This window comes from Suricata suricatta, chromosome 2 (genome assembly GCF_006229205.1).
Source record: "Suricata suricatta isolate VVHF042 chromosome 2, meerkat_22Aug2017_6uvM2_HiC, whole genome shotgun sequence".
Classification (NCBI taxonomy): domain Eukaryota; kingdom Metazoa; phylum Chordata; class Mammalia; order Carnivora; family Herpestidae; genus Suricata; species Suricata suricatta.
The window spans coordinates 131,117,577-131,143,430 of record NC_043701.1 but is presented as its reverse complement, the minus strand read 5'-3'; the positions used below and the strand labels follow the sequence as shown (position 1 = coordinate 131,143,430).

General features: G+C 39.7%; 1 protein-coding gene across 1 annotated transcript in view; it reads right to left on the bottom strand.

The window, feature by feature from the left end:
* Window positions 1-5,481: 5,481 nt before the first annotated feature.
* The window catches only part of KIF1BP (KIF1 binding protein), a 33,095-nt gene continuing 12,722 nt past the window's right edge, over window positions 5,482-25,854 (bottom strand). The window contains exons 3-7 of the mRNA XM_029931799.1: window positions 21,204-21,283; window positions 20,712-20,895; window positions 18,036-18,117; window positions 11,750-11,865; window positions 5,482-6,929 (exon numbers count right to left, since the gene is read on the bottom strand). Of these exons, the coding sequence (XP_029787659.1) occupies window positions 6,054-6,929; window positions 11,750-11,865; window positions 18,036-18,117; window positions 20,712-20,895; window positions 21,204-21,283 (1,338 nt within the window). The 3' untranslated portion in view covers window positions 5,482-6,053. The remainder of the gene's footprint in view (window positions 6,930-11,749; window positions 11,866-18,035; window positions 18,118-20,711; window positions 20,896-21,203; window positions 21,284-25,854) is intronic.

Sequence of the window (25,854 nt, the reverse complement as noted above, 5' to 3'; positions counted from 1 at the left end):
GGTTCGATCTGATGAACCATGAGATCATGACATGAGCCAAAGTCGGACGCTCAACTGACTGAGCCACCCAGGCGCCCCATCCCTACAAGTTTTTATTCAGCGTAGAGTTTTTCCCCAATAATTGCTTTTAGGGATGAGGAAAAGAAGAATTTAATTTAATTTCAGTTATCTGAAATAAATCGATAGCTCTGATCGGTCACTGACTCTAGCCCAAATTCTATCACGCTACCAATACTGCTAGGATTCTGGGTTTCAGTATTTCATGTAACACTTTGTAAACTTAGCCGAGAATAATGAACCAACTATCTAGGTAAGTGAGAGCCTCTACTCCCCTTCAGCAACACCTAATAGGGATGCAAATAACAAGGAAACAGCTTTGGCAGAATTCAAGCAGATTAAACAGAATTATAGAATCCAGTGTTCCCAAGAAACACAATATATTCTATGAGGAAATAAAAATTAAAGACATGAAAATGCCATGACTCCAGACTTGACCAAAACCAATATGTACCACTTAATAAAGGAATTACATTTTTTTTGGATGGGAGACCCAGACCAGCCGCCACAGTCAATTACATAGTGTCCTAAACCCATCCTCACACCATCTGCTCTGCACTAAGTCCAACACAGTAATAGGCTAGAGCAGTTCTTGAAACGGGGTCTAGGGAATCTCATAGTGGGGCAAAAGATCCCCTGAAACTATGGTCATAATAAGACATTACATATTTGGGCAGCTGAGTGGCTCAGTTGGTTAAGCATCTCATTCTTTTTTTTTTTTATGTTTATTTACTTTTTTGAGAGAGAGAGAACAAGCAGGGGAGGGGGAGAGAGAAAGGGAGACACAGAGCAGGCTCCAGGCTCTGAGCTGTCAGCACAGAGCCTGACGTGGGGCTTGAACCCACAGACAGCAAGATCATGACTTGAGCTGAAGTTAGATGCTTAACTGACTGAGCCACCCAGGAGCCCCAAGCATCCTACTCTTGATTTCGGTTCAGGTCATGATCTTGTGATTCGTGAGATAGAGCCCTGCATTGGGCTCTGCACTGACAGCATGCAGAGCATGCTTGGGATTCTTTCCCCCTCTCTCTCTTCCTCTGAAAATAAATAAACAAACAAAAAAAGATATTACCTTTTTCACTTACAAATATAGTTTCCCAAAGGCTAGATGACCTGTTCTATCATGCCAATTATGAGCACCAACCTGTCTTCTATTAAGCCACACATTATACGGTATTTATGAAAATGTAAAATATGCCACTTTTTTGGGAAAATAATTATTTTCATAAAAATTTGTTTATCTCTTTAACTTTTTTAAGGTTTTTTTTTTGAGAGAGAGAGAGAGAGAGAGAGAGAGAGAGCGTGAATGAGCATGAGCAGGGGGAAGGGCAGACAGAGAACCCCAAGCAGGCTCTGTACTGTCAGCACAGAGGCCGATGCAAGGCTCGAACCCACGAACTGTGAGATCATAACCTGAGCCAAAATCAGGCGTCAGCTGCTTAACCAACTGAGCCACCCAGGCGCCCCCAAAATTTATGTTTAAATCCAATGGGAATATTGCCATTTTAACATAAACTATTAAAATGTTCTTAATTTGAATTTTAAGTGGGGTGAATATAGAAAGTTATAACCTACATAAAAAAAGCTGTTTGACATTCTCAATAATTTTATTAAATGTGAAGGGGGTCTTGAGACCAAAAGGCTAAGCACTGTTAATGTAGGGAAGCAACACAATGTCCCAGCATCAGAGGACGGCTGTCTCTGGGTAGCCAGGCTCGGAAAGAGCGGTTTGCAGCGTGCGTACAGGACGCGGCATCGCCAAACAGCCACTCATCTTTCCTGCTGGTAACTGAAGATAGTTTTAAAATATGAACAGTCACTGCAGACAGCAAATGACAAATAGTAGAGCATGTTGATGGCTAGTAGGATAAAGACTGGTTTTGACAAGTGCCTGATAAAACTGAATTTTATTTAAAGTTTTTTTAATGTTCATTTAATTTTGAGAGAGAGAGTGAGCAAGTGAACTTGAGCAGGGGAGGGGCAGAGAGAGCAGGAGACACAGAATCTGAAGCAGGCTCCAGGCTCTGAGCTGTCAGCACAGAGCCCGACGCGGGGCTCGAACCCACAAACTATGAGATCATGACCCGAGGCAACCTGAGTTTTAGCTTTTGAACTCAAGTTGAGTAACACAGTTATGGGGAAGAAAAGTGATCAAGGTTTGAGGGGCTGCGTCTTACAGACCATATTTCAGAGCTTAAAACAATGACTAGTGCACAGAAAGATCTCAGCTTTTATTAAATGAATAATGAATAATTAGATAAATGAAGTTATGAAGTTGATTACGATTGGTAGCAAAATGGCTAGATCAAGAGAGGCTTGTAACAGGAGGATTTGTTCTAGAATCAGTTCTCAAAAGAGGGTTGAAGCAGCAAGAGTAGCTGAGGGGCAGAGTCACTGTCACCACCCCCAAGGACCCTCCCTCCCACCTCGATCCTCTTCGCTTTCCTTTTAGAGTCTGATTAAGGACAATATTAGCCATCATTCCATCTCAAGCATCTTCACATCCTAAACCCAAATGACCTTAACAGAATTAATTCTAACCCCTCATTCCTTCCTAAAAACATGCTTCTCCTGCACACTTCAACTTAATATGGTTCTTGATTCTTCTTTCCCCTCATGACTTTAGCATGTCCTGTGATTCTATTTCCAAAGTATATAATGAAGCTATTCACTTCTCTCCATTCCCACTGAGAAGTTATTCACTTCTCTCCAAACCACTGAGATTAATCTTAAATAGAACCTAGCTTGTCTCCCTCTTACCCCTCTAGTGTCTTCCCCAACTTCTCCAATCTAGTCCCTTCCTAGGAGCCAGGAGTGATTTCTTAAAAATGCCAATCAGATCAGGTCACTCTCGTTTTAAAATTCTACAAAGGTTTTCCACTGTACCTTGAATAAAACTCAAACTCCTCCTCTAAAAAACCTTCTCTATTTGGACTTTCTATCCCTGCCCCACCCCATCTCACTCCACAACCCCCATCTGTTCTAGCCACACTGTCCTTTCCCAAATCCTTTCCTATCCTTAAATTCCACCTCTATACTACAATATGCTTGAGGACCATGCAAAAAAGTAGCTACCTTTTATGTAGGAAATGGATGATTAAGTCTTTGGTGTTGTAAAAGCAACTTCATTTAAACATAACCACCCCCACCACCAAAAAAAGAAGAGGGAAAAAAAAAAAAGTAAAGAAAATAATAAGGGAAAAACCCAAGACACACTTCCTATGGGAAAAAAAACAAAAACAAAAACAAAAACAGCATGTAATTTCTGTCCTTGATGGAATGTATTAAGCAGGCTGTGTTGTAGCCTATGAACAAGTAATAAATTGTATCATTTATCTTGAATGTATCATAGATAAGCTGCTATATAATGATTGCCACTTCAGATAGCTGTGAAATTAGGTGATTAACTAGTTGTTACTTAACCTTCTAATTTCTGTATAAGTCTAATTACATGAAATAGAAGTTGGGGTTTTGATTTTTTACTTTGCTTCTGTTTTGAGTGTCATTGCAACTACTGTATTGTAAATGATGGAAAATAATTGCATATGTTAAAAAATATGAAACTTTATAAAGTAAAAAGTATATATAAATAAAATTTTTAAATTAAAAAAAATTTTTTAAATAAACATTAAAACAAAAAAAATCATTCTGTTAAACAAGAATACAGACACAAGTGTGCATACCTCATGATTCTATATGTGATATTCTATAAAAAGGAACATTATTTTATAGTAAGTGAAATCAGATCTCTGGTTGCTTGAGATGGAGTGCAATGTAACTTTATAGGGTAATACAAATATTCTATATTTTGATTGGTATGGTTTGTGCACAGTTTACACATTCTCAAAACCCATGGGATTGTATAATTAAAATATGTATATTTTATGTAAAAAAAAAAAAACCCAAATCCTTTCCTAAATTTGTTCCAGCCTAAGGGCCTAGATTCTTTCTAACAAAGAATCTTTACTGCCTTTTTTCACCATTTAGTTCTCAATGTCACCTTCCACATTTTCAGAGGCCTTTCCAGATTTCTATAGCTAAAGTAGGCACCCCTTCTCATGAAATGTTTGCCATATCACTCTGGTTCCTTCCTTAATAGCACTCATGGCCTTGGGAATGCAGACTGGTGCAGCCGCTCTGGAAAACAGTATGGAGGTTTCTCAAAAAATAAAAAATAGAACCACCTACAACCCAGCAGTTGCACTAGTAGGTCTTTATCCAAGGGATACAGGTGTGCTGTTTTGAAGGGGCACATGCACCCCAATGTTTATAGCAGCAGTATCGACAATAGACAAAGTATGGGAAAGAGCCTAAATGTCCATTGATGGATGAACGGATCAAGATGTGGTGCATGCACGCGCGCACGTACACACACAGACACACACGCTGGAGTATTACTCGGCAATCAAAAAGAATGAAATCTTCCATGTGCAACTACGTGGATGGAACTGGAGGTATTATGCTAAGCGAAATTAGTCAGAGAAAGACAAATATCGTATGTCTTCACTCATATGAGAACTATAAGATACAAAACAGATGAACAAAAGGAAAGGGAAGCAAAAATAATATAAGAACAGGGCAGGGGACAAAACATTAGAGACTCTTAAATATGAAGAACAAACAGAGGGGTGCTGGGGGGGGTTGTGGGAGGGGCGATGGGCTAAATGGGAAAGGGGCATTACGGAATCTACTCCTGAAATCATTGTTGCACTATATGCTAACTAACTTGGATGTAAATTTTAAAAAAAAATTAAAATTTAAAAATCATGGAAAAAATAGCACTCATGACCTGAAATCATTTTGCTTATCTACTTACTCCATGAGAGCAGGGCCTTGTTTATCTTGTTCATCACTATATCTTTTATGCTTCAAAAAGTGAGAACAGGACCTGACCCACAGTAGACATTTAATAATAATATTAAATACTGAATGTTACACATTGCCCTTTTTTTTACACGTTGCTTTTTAAACTCAGATTTTTTTTTCCTGACAAACTGATCTCAGAGGAAAAGCAAGGTGTTTATCACACATATATAAATGTTATAGAATCTTAGAGCTGACTGAGTCCTAGGCTTTCAGAAGTAAATTCAAGGTATCTGTATCAAATCTTTACAACTGATCTTGACTGTAATGCTGGATAGGGACTCCATTTCTTGAAATGACTAACCAATATTATTTTGAAGTACATATCCTTTTTTAACAGTGTTTAAAAGTTTATAAACAGGCCAAAATGCTCTGATAACAAATTCAACCAATAAGATTTTTCTGGCACAAACAGGGTCTCAAATACTTCTTCAAAGGATGAAACTTTTAATGTTTTCTAACTGTGCAATGATGCCAAAGAAACATTATTCTCTGATTCCAAATAAAGGAATACCTCTGAAGTATCAAAAATAAAACTAATTCTTATAAGAAAACAAAGGAGTAAGTGGAAGCTTTTATTAGTGAAACAAGTCAATTTATTATATTTCCAACAAGGCCTTTTCCCTCTATAAAGGAGATGAACTACTTTACAGTACTTTACAACAACATAACTTAGTTTTTTGAGGTTTTCAGAAATGGAAAAATTTCTCTGGGAGTTAGGAAAGTAAATATTTGAGGAAGAAAAACTACGGGAAGTTACTTTTCAATTAACAAGCTTGTCTATCAGGTATGTAACTCCAGAATTTTTCTTCTTAATAGATCTATCAAGTATTGGCCAACAAAGAACCTACCTTTAGAAAACTGAGGCAGAAAGGTTTCTACTTAAATAGGAAATAAGCAATCTAACATACCAATCACACATCACCTTAACAAGGCAATTTACATAATTAGGTATAAATTATTGTCTGTATGTTGGTTAAGGTCCTAGCAAAGACTTAATTGGTCTGTTATCTCAAGTTCAAACTGCACTCACCTGGCTATAAAGGTAAATATCACAATGGAATTGGGCCGTTTGACTAGGGGAGAAACTCTCTTTAATATTGCACAATTTCTTTCATTAAAAACAAGGGTTATTAAGTCAGGGCCATCTTGGTTCTGAATCTCTCCATTTTTGTTGGAAGAAGACTCACCATCTCTTTACTAAGTTCTAGCTCAACTTCTATTTCCTGGGCAGCCTCGGGGTGCTTTTCACAGTAATCAACAATAAATTTGTAATGTTCCAATGACGTTGCCAAATTTTCTAGCTCTTTCTTGGGATCTGCAGTGATGATTTTGCCATAGAGACGGGCGACTCGAAACTTAGCTAACATGGCAGGGCGAAGAACATCTTCCCCTATATGCTCTGGAAATACTTTGTTTGGGTCTCTCAGGGAGTCTAAGAAGAGCTGGTAGTACTTCAGTGCTGACTTATTAAGGTTATTGATTTTCTTTACAATGTGTGAATCAGGATCCCTCAGCTTGTCAGCAATGGCAACCTTCAAATCCATCATATCATAGTAAGCATGCGCAATCTCAAACTGAATCTGTCTGTTGACCAACAGGTAATACTGTGGATTCAGGTCTACAATGAGGGGTTCTAGCATGGCTATTCTACGTTTATGCATCTTGCACCGTCTCTCCATATCGGTTTCAAAGAATGCAAGCACCTTAAACAGAGCACTGTGGTCCTGGACAACTTCAATATGGTCAGTGACATAACCATCAATCTGGAAGAACTCTTTTGCCTCAAAGACATAGTGTTGACCCAATAGGAAAAGTTCTCTGGCTTCTTCAAAATCTAAAGGTCTCAAATAGCTCACTTTCTCTTCCACCGCAGAGATGGCATCACACAGCTCACCGGTTCCAAACTGCACAGCTTTTTTCCTCACGCTTTCTTCCTCATCTAGTTCCTTTTTTCTCAAAGCTCTAAGTTCAGACTGTTTATCAAGATCAAGCTCTCCTATATTGTCCTGAAACAAAAACATACATTATGGTTAGGCAGGACACTGACCTCCTGTTGTCAAATGATACGGCAAATGTTAAGAGTGAAGAGAAGAAAGCTCTCTTCCAGCTGGGGTTAGGGAGGTACTATAATCTTTTTTTTTTTTTTAATGTTTATTTATTTTGAGAGAGAGAGCACACACAGGCAACCAGGGGGTAGGGCAGAGAGATAGGAAAGAGAGAACTCCTCTAAGCTGGCTCCGTGCTGTCAGCACAGAGCCTGAATCGGGGCTTGAACTCATGAACTGTGAGATCATAACCTCGGCTGAAATCAAGAGCTGGGTCCTTAACTGACTGAGCCACCAAGGTGCCTCGGGAGGTACTATAATCTTAAACGCCTTTTAAAACTTCTTTCTTCATGGAAACCAATTTAACAATAAACTATTTAAAAAAAAAAAACAAACACTTCTTTCTTCTAAGTATATTTCAATGTACTAAAAATGTAAGAAATAGGGGTGCCAGGGTGGTTCAGTTGGTTAAGTGTCCAACTCTTGGTTTCGGCTCAGGTCATGATCTCAACAGTTTCCAGAGTCTGAGCACCGTGTCAGGTTCTGTGCTGGCAGCATGGAGCCTGCTTCGGATTCTCTCTCTCTGCCCCTCTCCCACTCACTCTGTCTCTCTCAAAATAAATTAATAAACTTAAAAAATGGTTAAAATAATAAAATTTTTTAAATATAAGAAATAGGAAAAATTATTTAAATAAATTAAGCTGCTTATATATGACTTTCCTCTTTGGAGAACTAAAACTCATTTATAGTTTCTCCTTCAGGTAAGACAAATGCATACAAAAGAACTTTAGAGACTCTGAAACATTATACACATATAAGACTAGACTCTACATTCTAAAATATTTCACAGAGGGGCGCCTGGGTGGCTCAGGTGGTTACCTGTCCAACTTCAGCTCAGGTCCTGATCTCACGGTTCGTGAGTTCAAGCCCTGCATCGGGCTCTGTGCTAACAGGTTAGAGCCTGGAGCCTGCTTCAGATTCTGTGTCTCCCTCTCTCTCTGCCCCTCCCCCACTCGCACTGTCTGTCTCTCTCTCAAAAATAAACATTGAAAGAAAATTTTTAAATATTTCACAGTGACACCACTAAGATTAATGATATGATATTTGTGCTAGAAGTTATTTAGTGAAATACAGAGAAACGTTCTAGGTCTCAAAGACACTAAAGTGAAGATACAATTTAACCTACCATCATAGTTAAAGTTTTCTCCCCTACCTCTCAGGTTAAAAAAAAAAAAAAGGTAAATGGTAAAATGGTTTACAAAACAGACTAAGCTCATCCTTCTCTTCCTGGACAATAAAACTGAACATCAGATCTTTCTGTGCTCAACCCTGTAAACCTTTCTTCTTTCTGCTCAACATTGTCTCTAGTTCTGCATTGTTCAAAACAGTAGCCATCAGCCACATTTGGATGACTACTGGGCAATGGAAATGTGGGAAGTTCAAACTGAGATGTGGGCTGTATGTATAAAATATACACCGATTTCTAAGACTCAATACAAAAATAGTTTTAAATCTCTTTAATATTGGTGACTTACAGAAATAACATTTTTAAAAATATTCTGGCCTTAAAGAATATAAAATTAACTTACCTTTTTTTTTCTTTTCTAATGTGGCTATTAGAAAATAGAAAATTACAAGGGTGCCTGGGTGGCTCCATCAGTTAAGCGTCCAACTCCTGGTTTTGGCTTAGTTCCTGATCTCACAGTTCGTGAGTTTGAGCCTTGCGTCAGGCTCTGTGCTGATAGCACAGAGCTTGCTCAGGATTTTCTCTCTCCTTCTCTCTCTGCCCCTCCCCTGCTCCCTCTCTCTCTCAAAATAAATAAATAAACTAAAAGAAAAAGTTGAAAATACACAGCTGGCATTCTCTTTCTACTGGACAGCCCTGCTCTACCGGTGACTCTGCATACCCATGGCGGCAACTATCACCATGCGCGGCGGACTCACAGTGTTCCGCTGCAGCCCACACCGCTCCTCCGGCTCCAGACCCGCACCTGCAGCTCCCTGTATGCTGTCTGCTCTGAGAACACCCAGAGGCCCCACCCCGCAGGATGTCCGCCACGGGGCTCCTTCGTCCGCAGATTCCCATTCCAGTGTTGCTTTAGTGAAGAAGCCTCATCAACCTGGACAGCCAACAACCTAGGGATCATCCTGGAGATGTCCCTCCGTTTGTCCTGCGCATTCAATCTATCACCAAGTCCTTTATATTTGGCTTCCTACATACCTCTGGAATCCATCCTTTCCGCTTCCATCTCCTCTGCCCCCATCCTCGGTCACCCGGACTGTGTCACTGGCCTTTAACTACTCTCCCTCCTCCACGGTTGCTTCCCAATTGATTCTCTATTTTGCTTCCTAAGTGATCGTTCCAAAACCCTTCAAGCCTTCGTTCCCCGGAGGCCCTGCTTGTTCCAGCCCCTTCCTGACTGTTGACAGCACCCGCTCCCTCGCTCTGCCCCAGCTCACAGGCCTCTGCTCCCTCCCATCGAACTCCGCGCTCCCGGTGCCAGGACATGCTGCTTCGGCTGCCTGATGCTGTGCTTCCTTTTCTCCAGGCCAGCTACGGCCCACTCATTCCCAGAGCTTCCTTCAAATGTTACTTCCTCTTACGTCTTCCATCATGTGTGCTGCTTTGTGGACTTATGAAAGTTACACTTTTACATGAAGTAAAAACCCAGGTCTATTCTTAATGAGAGGACAATGACTAGCATAGAGCCGGCATCAATAAATTTGTGTAGGTCAAAAGCTTGGATTGAAGAACATTTTCCAGGTAAATAGATGATCAAAGGATGAAATTAAGGTAAATCAGTATAAGATTAAGGAAAATATGAGTAATTTAATAGCCAGCAACTATTTAATTAAAGTAAGCACATGGTAAGTTCTAGTGTCCAGTCTGGAAAATATCAACTGAATGAAGGGTCTGAGTTAAATAACTCAGTAATTGCCTGACAAAATTACTTCATATGCAAGCCCTAAGTCTCCAAAATTGTATTTACTCCCTTGCTTTCAGGTTGCTTGCTTATTTATATGTTTTCTAGGCCACTTTCTTGAGCTAAAGAAAGCTGACAGCTCTTTCTGGCTCCAACTTTTCTAGACAAAAAATTCCCAGTTCTCCTCACTTCCTTTCTTTCCCAAATATGCCTCATCATTACCGTCTACCTCTAAAATGCTCTCACCTTGCATGATCTATGCTTCTGGGGTTTTGTGGTTTGTTTAGTTTTATTTTGTCTAGTGATTTCATAGCATAGCATAGCATATTAATGCTAGTAAAACTTACTGAACTTTAATGCATGCGTGCAAAATAAAGCATGACTCCTCCAGGAAAGTCTTCTACATATCTACATTTAGTATACTGCATCCTCATGATTTATTTTTCTCCTTAGTAGTTAGAAACTAGGATTCAGTATGGAGTAGTAATGATGATGATAACCATTAACATTTATTGAGGACTTATCGTGGTGCCTAGGTGGCTCAGTTGGTTAAGTGTCCAACTTCAGCTTAGGCCATGATCTCGCGGTTTGTGAGTTTGAGCTCCGCATCAGGCTCTGTGCTGACAGCTCAGAGCCTGAAGCCTGCTCTGGATTCTGTGTCTCCCTCTCTCTTTCTTCCCCTCTGCCACTTGTGCTGTTTCTCTGTGTCTCTCAAAAATAAATAAATGTTAAAAAATTTTTTAAAAATTTATTGAGGATTTAGTATGTCTAGGGCAGCTTTCTGAGCCCTTTGCATATATATTAATTAAACCCTGATAACAATATTAAGCAAGTACTATTATTTAAAAAAAAATTTTAATGTTTTTTTATCTTTGAGAGAGACAGATCGTAAGCAGGGGAGGGGCAGAGAGAGAGGGAGACACAGAATCTGAAGCAGGCTCCAGGCTCTGAGCTGTCAGCACAGAGTCTGACGCGGGGCTCAAACCCACAAACCGTGAGATCATGACCTGAGCCAAAGTCGGATGCTTAACCGAGACACCCAAGTGCCCTAAATACTTTTATTATCTCTATCTCCTTTGTGAGAAAATTGAGACAAAGTTTAAAAGTAATTTGCTACAAACTTATAGCTATAAACTGGCAGGGCTGTTTCCAGATATATTTTTATAAAAATACATATAAACATGCTTATATACTGTATAATGTATATAAAGATTAGTAAGAATTGTTTCCTACCCTCAAATTCCTTATAGTCTAAAAAGTGGTGAAGGAATAAGAATATGAACAGAGATAATACAAAGCAAAATCTAGGTGACTTATGAAGGGCAAGGAAAGTTCTATGGAGTTTAAAGAAGGGAAATCGTATTTGTAAGGCATGAAGAATTAATTTATTGAGAACCTACTATGTCTGGAGATAATGATAATATGAATATGATGCAGCCCCCACCTCTCAAGAAATTTATATTCTTTTTAAAAAAATTTTTTTTGTTTTTTTATTTACTTTTGAGAGACAGAGAGACACAGCATGAGCAGGGGAGGGTTAGAGAGAGAGGGAGACACAGAATCTGAAACAGGCTCCAGGCTCTGAGCTAGCTGTCAGCACAGCTTAACCGACTGAGCCACGCAGGCGCCCCAAGGAATTTATATTCTATCCAAAGAAGAGTCTCTAAGGAAGAAACGATATTTGAGATGGATCTTGAACAACTAAGATTCTAAAAGTTAGAGATGAGACAGCAAGAAATATTTGAGAGCATTCTGCATGCCTCGTATAATAAACATGCAGTGAGCCCAATGAATATAATTCCCATTTTAAGCTTTTACTTACATCCTGCTTATTTAAGAGAAAAAAAAAGGCATTACCTGCATGTTAAGCTGGGCATTCTGCAGGAGAGTCAAACAATATTTGATCCAGCATCTTGCTATTTCTCCTTTTCTTTGATGATAAAGCTCTGGCACATCTCCTTCAGTTTCAGTAGCTAAAATTACACATGATTTGTCTAAGTTAATGGCCACAATTGTAATTGTCATTATGTGTACTGCATTTTTAAAATATCACTTCTTCCTGAATTTAAGAGCAACAAATTCCCACTGAAGCAGTGGCGGGAGAAGGGGGAAGCCACCCCAAATCCCTACCACCAGAGGAACGCACTGCTATTATTTTTGTACATTTCTTTCTCAGTTTTCCTTATATATTATCTGGAGATACAAACTAAGGTCACAATGAATGTTCAATTTTTGAATATAGCTTTTTCTTTATATATTATACCACTAACACTTTATCCATATCTTATCAACTCTTTTAACATTTTCATGTAGAGCATCATATACAATTAAAGAGATGCTCCCTACTTTATATAACCATTTTTTACTTCGGGGCATGTGTTGTTTCCAATTCTTCTATAACAGGCAACTCTAAATAAAAAGACCTTTGGGGGCGCCTGAGTGGCTCAATTGGTTAAGCCTCCGAATTCAGCTCAGGTCAGATCTCACATTCGTGGGTTTGAGCCCCGCGTCAGGCTCTGTGCTGACAGCTAGCTCAGAGCCTGGAGCCTGCTTCCAGTTCTGTGTCTCCTTCTCTCTCTGCCCCTCCCCTTCTCATGCTCTGTCTCTCTCTGTATCAAAAATAAATAAAACATTAAAAAAAAAAAAAGACCTTTGTGCATAAATCTGTCTGGATTTGGATTATTTCCTTAGGACAGATTCCTAGAGGAGGACTTACTGGGTCAGTGTTTATAACATCCTTTGTAACATGAAGTAACGTTTTCCATCACCACATTTGATCTAATGCAGTATTACTATGAACTTGTGTACTTCCCTCTGCAGTCTGCCTTTCGCCATCAGCACGGGTGTGCCACCAGCACCAAGCACAGCAATCCCACACCCAGCTCTCCAGGGTGAGAATCAAGTCACTAGTGTCCCACACAACACAGAAACATGGCACTGAAACAAGTCACTGGTGGTTTGATTATCTCCTTCAGATGAGCTTTTGTTTCAGCAGAAAAAGTAATTTTATCTCCAACAGTAAAACTAAGGAAACAATGTATAGTCGATTCTCATTAATTGTGGGAGTTATGTTCTAGGAAGTCGCTGTGAGCACTGAGTCAGCGAACACCGCAACATCGCTCCTCAGGAAAACACACGGTTAGATTCGCATGAGCTACTGGTCACATTTTTAATCAACCGATCATAATGTATAACTTTATTTTTAGTGTGTCTCTGTTTAAAGACTCCTTATTTAATATACGTTGTGAACTCGCTAATATTGAACTCATAACCAACAGCACTACAACTTGTGCCTGAGGTGAACTTCTCTATCGCTGTCATTTCTCCATAAGGTCCGTCAGAGCCCTTGTGTGCTTAGGGACACTGGACAGCACTTCAGCACTCCACTGGGGGGCCATTTTAAACAATGAAATGGCCAACCAAAAAACCCCACAAAAATGTGAAAAATGGGGTACTCAGTAAACCACAAGAAGAACACTTCTTTACTATACAAGAGTTGAAACAAAAAGGCAGAATGTTGCCCCTGAGGTGACTCAACTGTCTGCAAATGACCACAGAAGTGCCCCAGGTACTGAGCTTGGGGTTACAAGTTAACTATAACAACAGGTGAATCTGCAAATAAGGAATCCACAAATAATAGGGACTGAGGTACTTTAGAACTTGTACTTTGATGTGAAGTCCTTCTTCTTTCTTTTTCAGAAATAGCTTGTGGATCTGGGTACTTGGCTTCTTTAAGGTTTGGAAGAAGTTACTGGGTTGATAACTTAGTAAAACGCGTTCATGGGCCTGTGTAAGTATGTTACTGATTTTATAATAATAAAAAGTACCAATATTTTTTTTTAATTGAGGTACACCTGACATAGGACATTATTATTGAGCCTTGAACAACATGGGTTTGAACTGCACAGCCTATTTATACATGAATTTTTTTTAGTACAGTACTGTAAATGTATTTTTCTCTTCCTTATGGTTTTCTTAACATTTTCTTTCTCTGGCTTATTTCATTATAAGCTTAGAGTATATAATACATACACAAAATATGTGTTAATTGTTATGGTCAGGAATCTGATCAACAGTAAGCTCTTAGTAATTTAAGTTCTGGGGAGTCAAAAGTTATGCATGAATTTTTAACCAGACAGGAGACAGGCACCTCTAACACCCCACATTTTTCAAGGATCAACTAGGATCAAGGATCAACAAGGATTTGATGTTTGTATATATTGTGAAATGATCATCACAGTAAGTCTGATTAGTAGGTATCACCTTGTAATGAAACTTTTTTTAATGTTTATTTTATTTGGCAGAGAGAGAGAGAGAGAGTGTGTGTGTGAGTGAGTGGAGGAGGGGCAGGTTCAGAGAGAAAGAAAGAGAGAGAGAGGGAGACAGAGAATCTGAAGCAGGATACAGGACCTGAGCGGTCAGCACAGAACCCAACGCGAGGCTCGAACTCACAAACCATGAGATCATGACCTGAGCTGACGTCACACACTTAACCAACTGAGCCACCCAGGCGTCCCTATTTTTAATTTTTTGAGAAACCTTCACGCTGTTTTCCAGAGTGGCTGTACTATTTGTATTCCCACCAGCAGTGCAAAAGGATTCCCCTTTAACCACACCAACATCAACACCTATTGTTGCTTGAATTGTTAATTTTAGGCATTCTGACAGGTGTAAAACGGTATCTCATAGTGGTTTTGATGATGATCAATACTGATCATTTTTTCATGACTCTGTTAGCCATCTGGATGCCTTCATTAGAAAAATGTCTGTTCATGTCTTTTGCCCACTTCTTTTTTCTTTCTTTGGGACAGAGCATGAGCGAGGGACAGGCAAAGAAAGATGCAGACACAGAATCCAAAGCAGGCTCCAGGTTCTGTCAGCACAGAGCCCGATGTAGGGCTCAAACTCCCGAACCGTGATATCATGACCTGAGCCAAAGTCAAATGCTTAACTGACTGAGCCACCCAAGGAGCCCCTATCCATTTCTTCACCGGATTATTTGCTTTTTAAGTATTGAATTTGGTAACTTCTTTATAGATTTTGGATACTAACATGTCTGCTACGTCATTTGCAAATATCTTCTCCAATTCCATTGATTGCCTTTTAGTTTTGCTGATTGTTTCCTTTGCTGTGCAGAAGGTTTTTATTTTGATAACGTCCCAATAGTTCATTTTTGCTTTTGTTTCGTTTCCTCCAGAGATGTGTTGAGTAAAGAAGTTGCTGTGGCTGAGGTCAAAGAGGTTTTTGCCTGCTTTCTCATCTACGGTTTTGATGGCTTCCTATCCTACATTTAGGTCCTTCATCTATTTTTAATTTATTGTTGTGTATGGTGTAAGGAAGTGGTCCAGGTTCATTTTTCTGCATGTTGCTGTCCAGTTTTCCCAGCATCATTTGCCAAAGAGACTGTCTTTATTCCACTGAATATTCTTTCCTGCCATGTCAAAGATTAATTGGCCATATATTTCTATGTCTATTTCTGGGGGTTCTCTGTTTAAAAAAAATTTTTTTAATGTTTATTTACTTATGAGAGACAGAGCATGAGCAGGGAAGGGGCAGAGAGAGAATCTGAAGCAGGCTCCAGACTCCTGGGAGTCAGCACAAAGCCCAGCACAGAGTTTGAACCAATGAAACATGAGATCATGACCTGAGCTGAAGCTGGATGCTTAACCAACTGAGCCACCCCGGTGCCCCTGGGTTCTCTATTCTGTTCCACTGATCTCAGTGCCTGTTTTTGTGCCAGTACCACACCGTCTTGCTGATCACAGCTTTGTAATACAGCTTGAAGTCCAAAATTGTGATGCCTCCAGCTCTGGTTTTCTTTTTCAGGATTGCTTTGGCTATTTGGGGTCTTTTCTGGTTCCGTATAATTTCAGGATTGTTTATTACAGATCTGTGAAGAATGCTGTTGTTATTTTGATAGGAATTGCTACACCACATTTTCTTCATCCACTCATCCATCGATGGACACTTAAGTTGTATTCAGGTCTTGGTCATTGTAAATAATACTGCAATAAACATGGGAGGTACATTATCTTTTCAAACTAGTGTTTTTCTTTTTCTTTTATGTTTAAAAAAATCTTTTTTAATTTTTTAAAATTTATTTTTAGGGGCGCCTGGGTGGCTCAGTCGGTTAAGTGTCTGACTTCAACTCAGGTCATGATCTCAGTTTGTGGGTTTGAGCCCCGCATCAGGCTCTGTGCTGACAGCTAGCTCAGAGCCTGGAGCCTGTCTTCGGATTCTGTGTCTCCCTCTCTCTCTGACCCTCCCCTGCTCATGCTGTCTATCTGTCTGTCTGTCTCTCTCACAAAAATAAATAAAACACTTCTAAAAAAATTTTATTTTTATTTTTTTTTAGAGACCAAGAGAGACAGCGGGAGCAGGGGAGGGTCAGAGAGAAGGAGACACAGAGTCTGAAACAGGCTCCAGGCTCTGAGCTAGCTGTCAGCACAGAGCCCGACGCAGGGCTCAAACCCATGAACCATGAGATCATGACCTGAGCCAAAGCCAGATGCTTAATCGACTGAGCCACCCAGGTGCCCCTAGTGTTTTCTTTTTCTTTGGGTAAGTACCCAGAAGTAGAATTACTGAACTATATGTAATTTGTATTTTTAATTTTTTTGAGGAACCTCTATACTGTTGTCTACAGTAGCTACACCAAGTTACATTCCTATCAACAGTGCACAAGGGTTCCCTTTTCTCCATATCCTTGCCAACACTTGTTACTTCTTGTCTTTTTTGTAAAAGCCATTGTCAAAATTATGAGACAGTATCACACTGTGGTTTTGATGTGCCCAAATATATATGTTAATTGTGATTTTTAAGACCAAATAAACACTATAATTAAAAAACCAGACATTTGGATAGATTACTTATGTAGTATTCCAACCACAAATGTATAATCTGATTTTTTTAAATGTTTAGTTATTTTTTAAGAGAAAGAGAGAGCGCGCGCGCACACGCGCGCGCACAGAAGTGGGAGAAGGGCAATGAGGGAGGGAGACAGAGGATCAGAAGCAGATGTGGCACTGACAGCAGGGAGCCTGACACGGGGTTTGAACTCATTAACTGCAAGATCATGACCTGAGCAAAAGCCAGACGCTTAAATGACTGAGCCACTCAAGAAACCCTATCATCTGATTCTTAGCTTAAGGAAACCTCAAACACCAACTGATGGAAATCCAATATAATAACTAGCTTATATTTTTTCAAAAATATCTGTGTGAAGAAAGAGAGAAGAAAGGCTAGGGAACTGTTCCAGACTAAAGGACAGTAAAGAGGGGCACCTGGGTGGCTCAGCTGATCAAATGGCTGACTCTTGATTTCCGCTTAGGTCATGGTCTCATGGTTTGTGAGACTGAGCCCCATGCTGCGCTAAGCACTGACGGCACAAAGACTACTTGGGATTTTCTCTCTTCTCTCTCTCTCTGTCCCTCCCCAAATCGCGTGTACGTGCACATCTTCTCTCTCAAAATAAATAAAATTTATTATTTTTAAAAATTTATCTATTTATTTACTTATTTTTGAGAGAGAGAGAGAGTGCAAGCAAGGGAGGGGCAGAGAGAGAGGGAGACACAAAATCGGAAGCAGGCTCCAGGCTCTGAGCTGTCAGCACAGAGCCTGATACAGGGCTCAAACTCATGAGCCGCGAGATCATGACCTGAGCTGAAGTCGGACACTTAACCAACTGAGCCACCCAGGTGCCCCTAAAAACAAATAAAACTTTTTAAAAATTGTTTAAAAAGAGCAGTAAAAAGATGTGACAATTAAACACAGTATGAAATCGTAAACTGGATACTCTAGTACTAGAAAAATTACTTAAAAGACATGATGGGGATAATTAATAAAATAAAATATGCATCATAAAGAAAAGAACTGTTCCTGTTCTATAATTATATAGGAAAATATTCCTAGGAAACATACACAAAAGTACTAAAGGAGTAAAGGAGCCCAATATTTGCAATCTCTCAAATGGTTCTGAAAGAAAAATAAAATGTGATTGCAAATGAGGCAATTATTAAAAACTGGTAAACTTAGAAGGGTATATGGTAGTCCTTTGTTCTTTTCTTAAATCTTCTAAAATTTAAAATGATTTCAAACTGTTTTCTTTAAAGTTGTATCATAAAACATACACATATGAACTTACTGTCTTCTGTTGAGATCTTTCCAGTTTGACCAAAAATAACATTAGCAGCGGACAAACAGTGCCTGGCCTCCATAAAACATAGCTGTTGAGGAAATAAACAAGAGTAAATACAATTATCACACAGCCTCATCTGCAATTAATACTTACATAAAGTCTTCTAGTATGGGAAAAGCTATAAAGACAAGTTACAACCACTAAGGAGACCCTGTGTGGTTGCTGAACATTAAGACAGCAGATGACACGTTTTCTCTGGTTAAAAAGCTATCTCAAAGATTCAAATAACAATGTCCCCAAGCTCTTAATAATAACCCAAACTGGCTGCGAAACAACTCCTGACTGAAAGCTAGCTCTTTCAAGTTACCAGTAGGTATAATGCAGGAGTGGCTGCCATCCTAGACTCAGAAGGCTCCAGAGAGTCCTTCAGGTTCAGCCCACATAACCAAAATGCCATGTGTGATAAACTGTAGGCCACTTACACCCTGTCAGAGGACTTGAAGATTTCATTTTTGTTAGAGATATCTTCGTACATCCCTCCATTCAAAGGCAAAACGGGTAAGTTTTGATAGGAAGATTGCAGCCTTCTAGAATTTTTGGAATTTACATGCAATGAATGAGGGTTCCCACCAAGTTTTGAAGTTAACAGATTTCCACAGATGAACTTTATAGAATTGCTTTACCAACCCACTTGAGGACTTCCTACTACAAATCCAGGAACGGTAAAGTTCTCAAGCACCTGGAGAAGATCTCGTTAATATAAACCTTTCGCACTTATCATGTAAATCACAGGACCGACCCAGCAGAAAGACAAAGTCCGACTTTTAGTTGGAAGCCACCCTCATTAATATCCAGTGAATAATACCTGATTTTGCTAAGATTTTTAATGGTTGGCTAGGACTTTAAAATCTCATCACTAGAGGCATCTCTCTCTTACAGCAAATCAGAAGCCACCTTGCGAATTGCTGGGTACCACGTACAGGATTAGCCCAGCAACATCTACAGACCAAAATGAGGGCGTTAACCCTGAAAACCCAAAGGAAGTTACAGTTTACATAAAGAAGCTCCAACTGTCCGTCTGCAGTCCTTTACCCATCACTGCAGCTTTGTTCGGACTGCTTTCCTGCAGGCAACCACGGCTAGAGCAGTGAGTGCCCTGTGCCCTCCAGGTGGCTGGTAAATGTGGGACTTTAGCACCCACCAGGAATGGACACATCAAGTAGCAGAACCTCATCACTGGAACCAGATGAAGATGAGAATGACATAAATGACAACTCCATTTTTTGGGTTAAAAATGGTTCAAATCTCTGCAATATAAATCAGCTAGTTGTAACAAAAACTTATAAAACATTTTGGTTTAAAAAAAGCACAGGGTGGGAGAGGTACTCATGAAAATTACTGCATGCTCCACATATGCACTGCTTAACAACTTTAAATTTTTTATTACACTTTAAATTAATGTCTATCTTAGTACTATTAATATTGATGGAGTTTTGTCAATTAAAATCACAGTGAGTACGTAGCTTTAAAGTTGCTAAACAAAACAAAGAAGGGGCCTCTGGAAGCTATTAAAAAAGGTGCCACAAGCAGAGGCACTGGTAACACTTCTGATGATGACCACGATGAAATGGATTCATGAGAGTTAGATTTAACTGAATGCTCCAACATACGCAACAGCGTTACTTACACGCTTGATCTTAGACCAAGTCCTAGAAGCGATGCTGCAGTCACCACAGCCCTTTCTCGCCTGCTAATAGCTTTTCTGAATGAAATTCTGTGGGACAATACTTTAAACATAGGGTGCGTTTACAGAACCAGCACTAACAAAAACCTTAGAAAGGATAAAGGCCCAGTAAGGATATGGCAGCAGGTAACCAGAGAGATTTAAGAAAAAACTCTGATAAGCAAAGAATTACCAAAACTTCAGAGTGAATTAGAAATACAAATAAAAGTACTTTTTCTTGCTGAATATCTTATTAAGGATTAATAGAAAATCTGGCTGGGAAAGGTGGCTTAAACATGTTTTAGCTTTAAAACTCTTAGGGACTAAAGGAAAAAATAGGTCAATTAGAAGTATACCAACGTGATTCGCAATAATTCTGATGAACAACCAAGAAGCTCAAGTTTGTCCCTGTGGGATACTCCAGAAGAAGTGTATCATAAGGAGCTACAAGTCTGAAACTGAGCAGAGATATTTCCAACACAGAAAAATTACTACAGAGGAGTCAATTCTAAAGAATAACTGAAACGCATCACATGCTTTTATCGAAGCCCACATTTGTCAGCTTCCTCAGACAAATCCTCGGTTACCAGATTGCCACTGCATAAAGATAAAGTTATATCTCTCAGACAAAATCTGCAATTATAGGTAACATCTCACTAGAATGAACGGACAGTATGCTATATCAAAAAAGAACTGGTCTCAGGTAACATGTAATTTTTAGGGGCTAGCGGCATGTAAGACAATGATAAAACTCAGTAGTTTACAATTCAAAAGGATTAACACAATGGAAAGCTACAAAAGTTTAGTACACTGGCAAACTGGGCTGCATTTTTCTCTCCAGTTTATATCAGAAAAAATGAGCTACCAGTTTCTAAAAGATGACATTTTCAAGGTACTACTGGTTCTCTTTTTCTAAACACTCTTGGTAACTTTGTTAGATAACTATTTGAGAAGCTTACCTTATTGATGTAAAATTGTGACAAGGTAGCAGCATTAATAGCCCACTCTATCGGGTGGTAGGCGTTGTGTTCAAGCTGACGCTTGAGGGTACTGTGACAGTAATGGGCAGCCTTCTCAAACATTTCCATATGCTGGTAGACTTGAGCCAGGTAATAGAGGTTATGAGTATAAACCTTCTCAAATCTATGAAGGAAAAGTGAATATTTGCATTATGGTTTATAATTCATAAGGAACTTTCATATATATTCATCTTCTCAACAACCCTTTGAGTTGGGTGTGGCTATAGTAGCTAATTGACGGATAAGGGAAAGAGTTGGAACAGGGTCACATATCTAGTAAATGGTAAATGGAGGTTTTAAAATCCGTCTCAGAATCCACATTCTATTACCTTAGGAGTGTCTCAAAAGAGAAAATACCGTGCTTTTTGAAATAATCATCTTACCTATACTATGTAGAATTACCTGTGAAGGCTAATTTCTGTATCTACTCACCTTTTCGATCTCTCTTGTTCAGCGAGTTTCTCTTCTTCAGGAAGAAAATGTTCAGTGGGATCAAGAGGAGGACTCCCAATCTACAATTAAAGAAAAACAAAACTCTAAATTTCTAAACTATAAACACCAAGCGCCCTCTTCTGGGGAAACCAGAGAAATCAAAATTTTAAAGACCAGTGTACTCCCATTTTTTTTTACTAGTTCATTTTCATGTTACCCAAGAAGTAATTTTCTTAACCATAAAACTTTAGAGAGCCAAACAAGTAAAAGGTGATTGCCTGAAAGCTCACACATGACAAAATCTTAACTGTTGTTGGAGGTGAACCTCAAATACACTAAAAAAAAAAATCTACCAATTTGCCTTTAAAGATGCATAATTCTTTAACTGTTTTAAGCCTTAATTGTGTCTGGTGAAAAAAAAAAAAATCTCTTAAAAACCACAGGGGTAAGTGGATGGCTCAGTCAGTTACGCATCCAGCTCTTGATTTCAGCTTAAGTCATGATCTCGGAGTTTGTCAGTTCAAGCCCCAAATCAGGCTCCACACTGACAGAGTGGAGCCTGCTTGGGATTCTCTCTTTCTCTCTCTCTCTCTCTCTCTCTCTCAAAATTAAGTAAATAAAACTTTTTTAAAATCCGACAAATAAAAACCTATTAAGTGGGATGCCTGGCTGGGTCAGTCAGTAGAGCACCCAACTCTTGACCTTGGGGCTATGAATCCAAGCCCCATGTAGGGGCTTTTAAGCTTAAAAAATCTAAAAAAAAAAAACAAAAAACCTCCATAAGTGTCACAGATAAAAAAGATATATTCACCCTAGAGTAATATTGTCCTAAACTGCTCAATAATGGGGGCGCCTGGGTGGCTCAGTCAGTTAAGAGCCTGACTTCAGCTCTGGTCACGATCTTGCAGTTCGTGAATTTGAGCCCCACGTCGGGCTCCATGCTGACAGCTCAGAGCCTGGAGCCTGCTTCTGATTCTGTGTCTCTCTCTCTGCCCTTCTCCCACTCATGCTGTCTCTCTCTCTCTCTCAAAAGTAAACATTAAAAATGTTTTTAATGAATACAATAAACTGCTCAATAATGAAAACCAAATCAAAGTTTTAACTATTTGCTCCAATAAATTTTTTGAGGCAACAAGAAACATATACAGACTGCCGACTTGCAATACAGACAATAAAACCAGTTCTTCTATGGTTCATTGCCTTGGCCAAGTCACCCAGTCTCTTGTGCTTCTGTTTCCTCATTTATAAAATAACCTCATAATATCATTATGAGCATTCAGTGAGCTAATGCGTGTAAAGCACTTATGATGCCATCTTAAGCCTTCCAAGAAGAGCACTACTTAGCCTCTGCCTCATTCTACTTCTACGAGGACACTCCCATCCGCAAGACCAGCCTGGCTTTAAAGTGAATTCACTGGGGCGCCTGGGTGGCTCAGTCGGTTAATCGTCTGGCTTCAGCTCAGGTCATGATCCCACAGTTTGTGGATTCAAGCCCCGCGTCGGGCTCTGTGCTGACAGCTAGCTCAGAGCCTGGAGCCTGCTTCCGATTCTGTGTCTCCCTCTCTCTCTGACCCTCCCCTGCTCGCGCTGTCTCTCTCTGTCTCTCAATAAAAAACATAAAAAATATATAAAAAATAAAATAAAATAAAGTGAATTCACTAAACTCTCAATAGTAAAAATGTCTTCCATTTTTAAAAACGTGACTGTACATTCTGGATGTAAATGCTAAAAGCATCACAACTAGGGTTCCTAGAATTCACAGAAAATAAAAATGACTAAGACAGGATATAAGGCCCCAAGGCAAACACAACAGATAAGTAATTCTCCCAAGATCTCCTCAATAACTTTGAGGGCTCTTTAATATGCCTACTCTTTTTTGATGAAGGGAAGTAATGTATTGTTTTCTGTAGATATTTCACTGTTAGGACTACCACCTGTCATATATAGCCCTGAGTCAAAGCACTCTCTTCTCTGAACTAAAACACAGGTATAACTGAGTACAGAGTTTGATATACGTTTTATGTTCCATATTAATACTAATTTTTAATGATATAGGTATTTGGTATCTTCACATTTTATTTATTTATTTTAATGTTTATTTTTATTGGGGGGGGGAGGGAGAGAGAATCTCAAGGAGACTCCAAACTGTCAGCAGAGAGCCTGACACGGGGCTCAATCTCACGAACCATGAGATCATGACCTGAGCTGAAATCAAGTTGGACGCTTAACCAACTGAGCCACCCAGGTACCCCAGGGAGCTTACATTCTAGTACTAAAGATGGATGATAAACAAGATAAATCAGCTAAATGAACCATACGTTAGATGTTAAGTATGAAGCAGAAAATGAAGTAGACAGGAAGTATAGGAGGGGTGGTCGGTAGCCTCAGTGGATGGGAGACAGGGGTCAGGAGCTGAAGGGAACGGGGTGGGGGCGGGGGTAAGCCAGGTAGATACCAGGGGGAAGAGCAGTCTCGGCAGAGGAAACAGGTCAGTGCAAAGACCCTGAGTCAGAAGTTTGTCTGGTGTGTTTCAGGAACAGCAAGAAGGCCAATGCAGCTAGAGGACAGTGAGACAGGAGACAACAGAAGACAAAATCAGAAGTAATAGTAGCCAAATCAGATAATGTGCTTGAAAGTCTTCATAAGGTCTTTGGGGTCTACTCTGAATAAGATGGGAAAGCCATTAGCAGACTCTGAGGGAAGCAGTGTTATGACGTGATCTCCCTTTGAACAGGCTGCAAACAGACTGAAGGAGGCATGGCAGCGGGAAGGCCAGTTAGGAGCCTAAGAGCAATCAATAATCTTAGCAAGCAAGAGTGGTGGGTTGGACCAGGTAATAGCAGTGGTCTGATTCTAGACGTAATTTAAAAGTGAAGCTGGGGGGCTCCTGGGTAGCTCAGTCAGTTAAGCGTCCAGCTTCGGCTCAGGTCATGATCTCACGGTTCGTGGGTTCGAGCCCCGCATCGGGCTCTGTGCTGACAGCTCTCTCAGAGCCTGGAGCCTGCTTCAGATTCTGTGTCTCCCTCTCTCTGATTCTCCCCTGCTTGCGCTGTCTCTCTCTGCCTCTCAAAAATAAATTTAAAATTTTTTTTTAATTCTAATAAAAAAGAAAGAAAAGTGAAGCTGGGCTCCTGGGTGGCTCAGTCAGTTAAGTGTCCCACTCTTGGTTTCGGCTCAGGTCATGATCTCACAGTTCGGGCCCAAAACTGATGGTGAGGAACCTGCTTGGATTCTCTCTCTCTCTTCACCCCTCTCTCAAAAATAAATAAATAAACTTAAAAAAAAAGTGAAGTCAACAGGATTTTCTGTAGATTACATAGTGTGTGAGAAGAGGAGTCTCCAAGGGTTAGGCCTCAGTAATTGGAAGAAAGAAGCTGGTATTTACAGCGAGGGAGGAGGGAAGGAGAAGGTTATCAGAAGCAAGCTCTTTGTTAGTAGTTTTAGAGACAACTCCTCCTTTAAAAGTGCAAATGTCAAATCAGCAGTGGGACAGACAAGTCTGGAACTGGAGAGTTACACACTAGAATATTATTGAGTCATCAGAGAAGAGATGATATTTAGATCAGGGGAATGAATGCAGGGCACCTGGCTAGCTCAGTTGGTTAAGCATCTGACTCTTGATTTCGGCTCAGGTGATGATCTCACAGTTTGTGAGATCAAGCCCTGTGTCAGGCCAGGTGCTGACAGCACAGATCCTGCTTGGGATTCTCTCTCCCTCTCTCTGCCCCTCCTGCCATGAGTTCATTCGTTCTCTCTCTCTCTCTCTCTCTCTCTCTCTCTCTCTCTCTCTCTCTCTCAAATTAAATAAATAAACTTAGCGGAGTAAAGGGAATGAATGAAGATGGAAAGAGGAGATGTTGAAAGACTACACTCTGGGTACTCCAATGTTGAGGCTGGGGACATAAGGGGAAAGCATCAAAGACTGAGAAGAAAAAGAGGTGGAAGCTAGGTAAAAAAGTGTTTCCAGGAAGAGAGACTAATTAACTGTGCCAAATGCTAGATTGATCAACTATGTCAAATGCTATTGATAGGTGAAATCAGATGAGGACTAAAAATTTACCACTAATTTTAGAAACATAAAATACTGAACTTGGTAAGACATTGATTCTTTTTTTCTTTTTAAGATTTTTTTTCAGGAAACACTAACACATTTATTTCAAATTTCTAGGAGGTAAAAAAAAGTATCAGATACCAATCAATGCTTTATGCATACCCAGGGCCAGCTTATAAATACTCCACTCAATGAAATCTTAGCACAAATTTGCATTTGTGAAAAGAAACTGGCAAAATCCACTTCTTGCCATTCAACTTGTCAGACGGTAAAGACCAAAACAGAATGTTCCATCAGTTTTAATTTTTATTTTTTTAATAATTTTTTAAGTTTAGTTATTTTGAAAGAGAGAAAACATGAGCAGGGCAGGGGCAGAGAGAGAAAAGAAGAGAATCTCAAGCAGGCTCCACACCAGCAAGGCAGAGCCCGATGTAGGCCTCAAACCCACGAACCATGGCCTGAACTGAGACCAAGAGTTGGATGTCTAACTGACTAAACCACCCAGGCGCCCCCATCAGTTGTAATTTTTATATAGGACTGTCACATTGAGAAAATGAAATAAATACAATAAAATTAACTATACAAAGGCAAAACAGAATA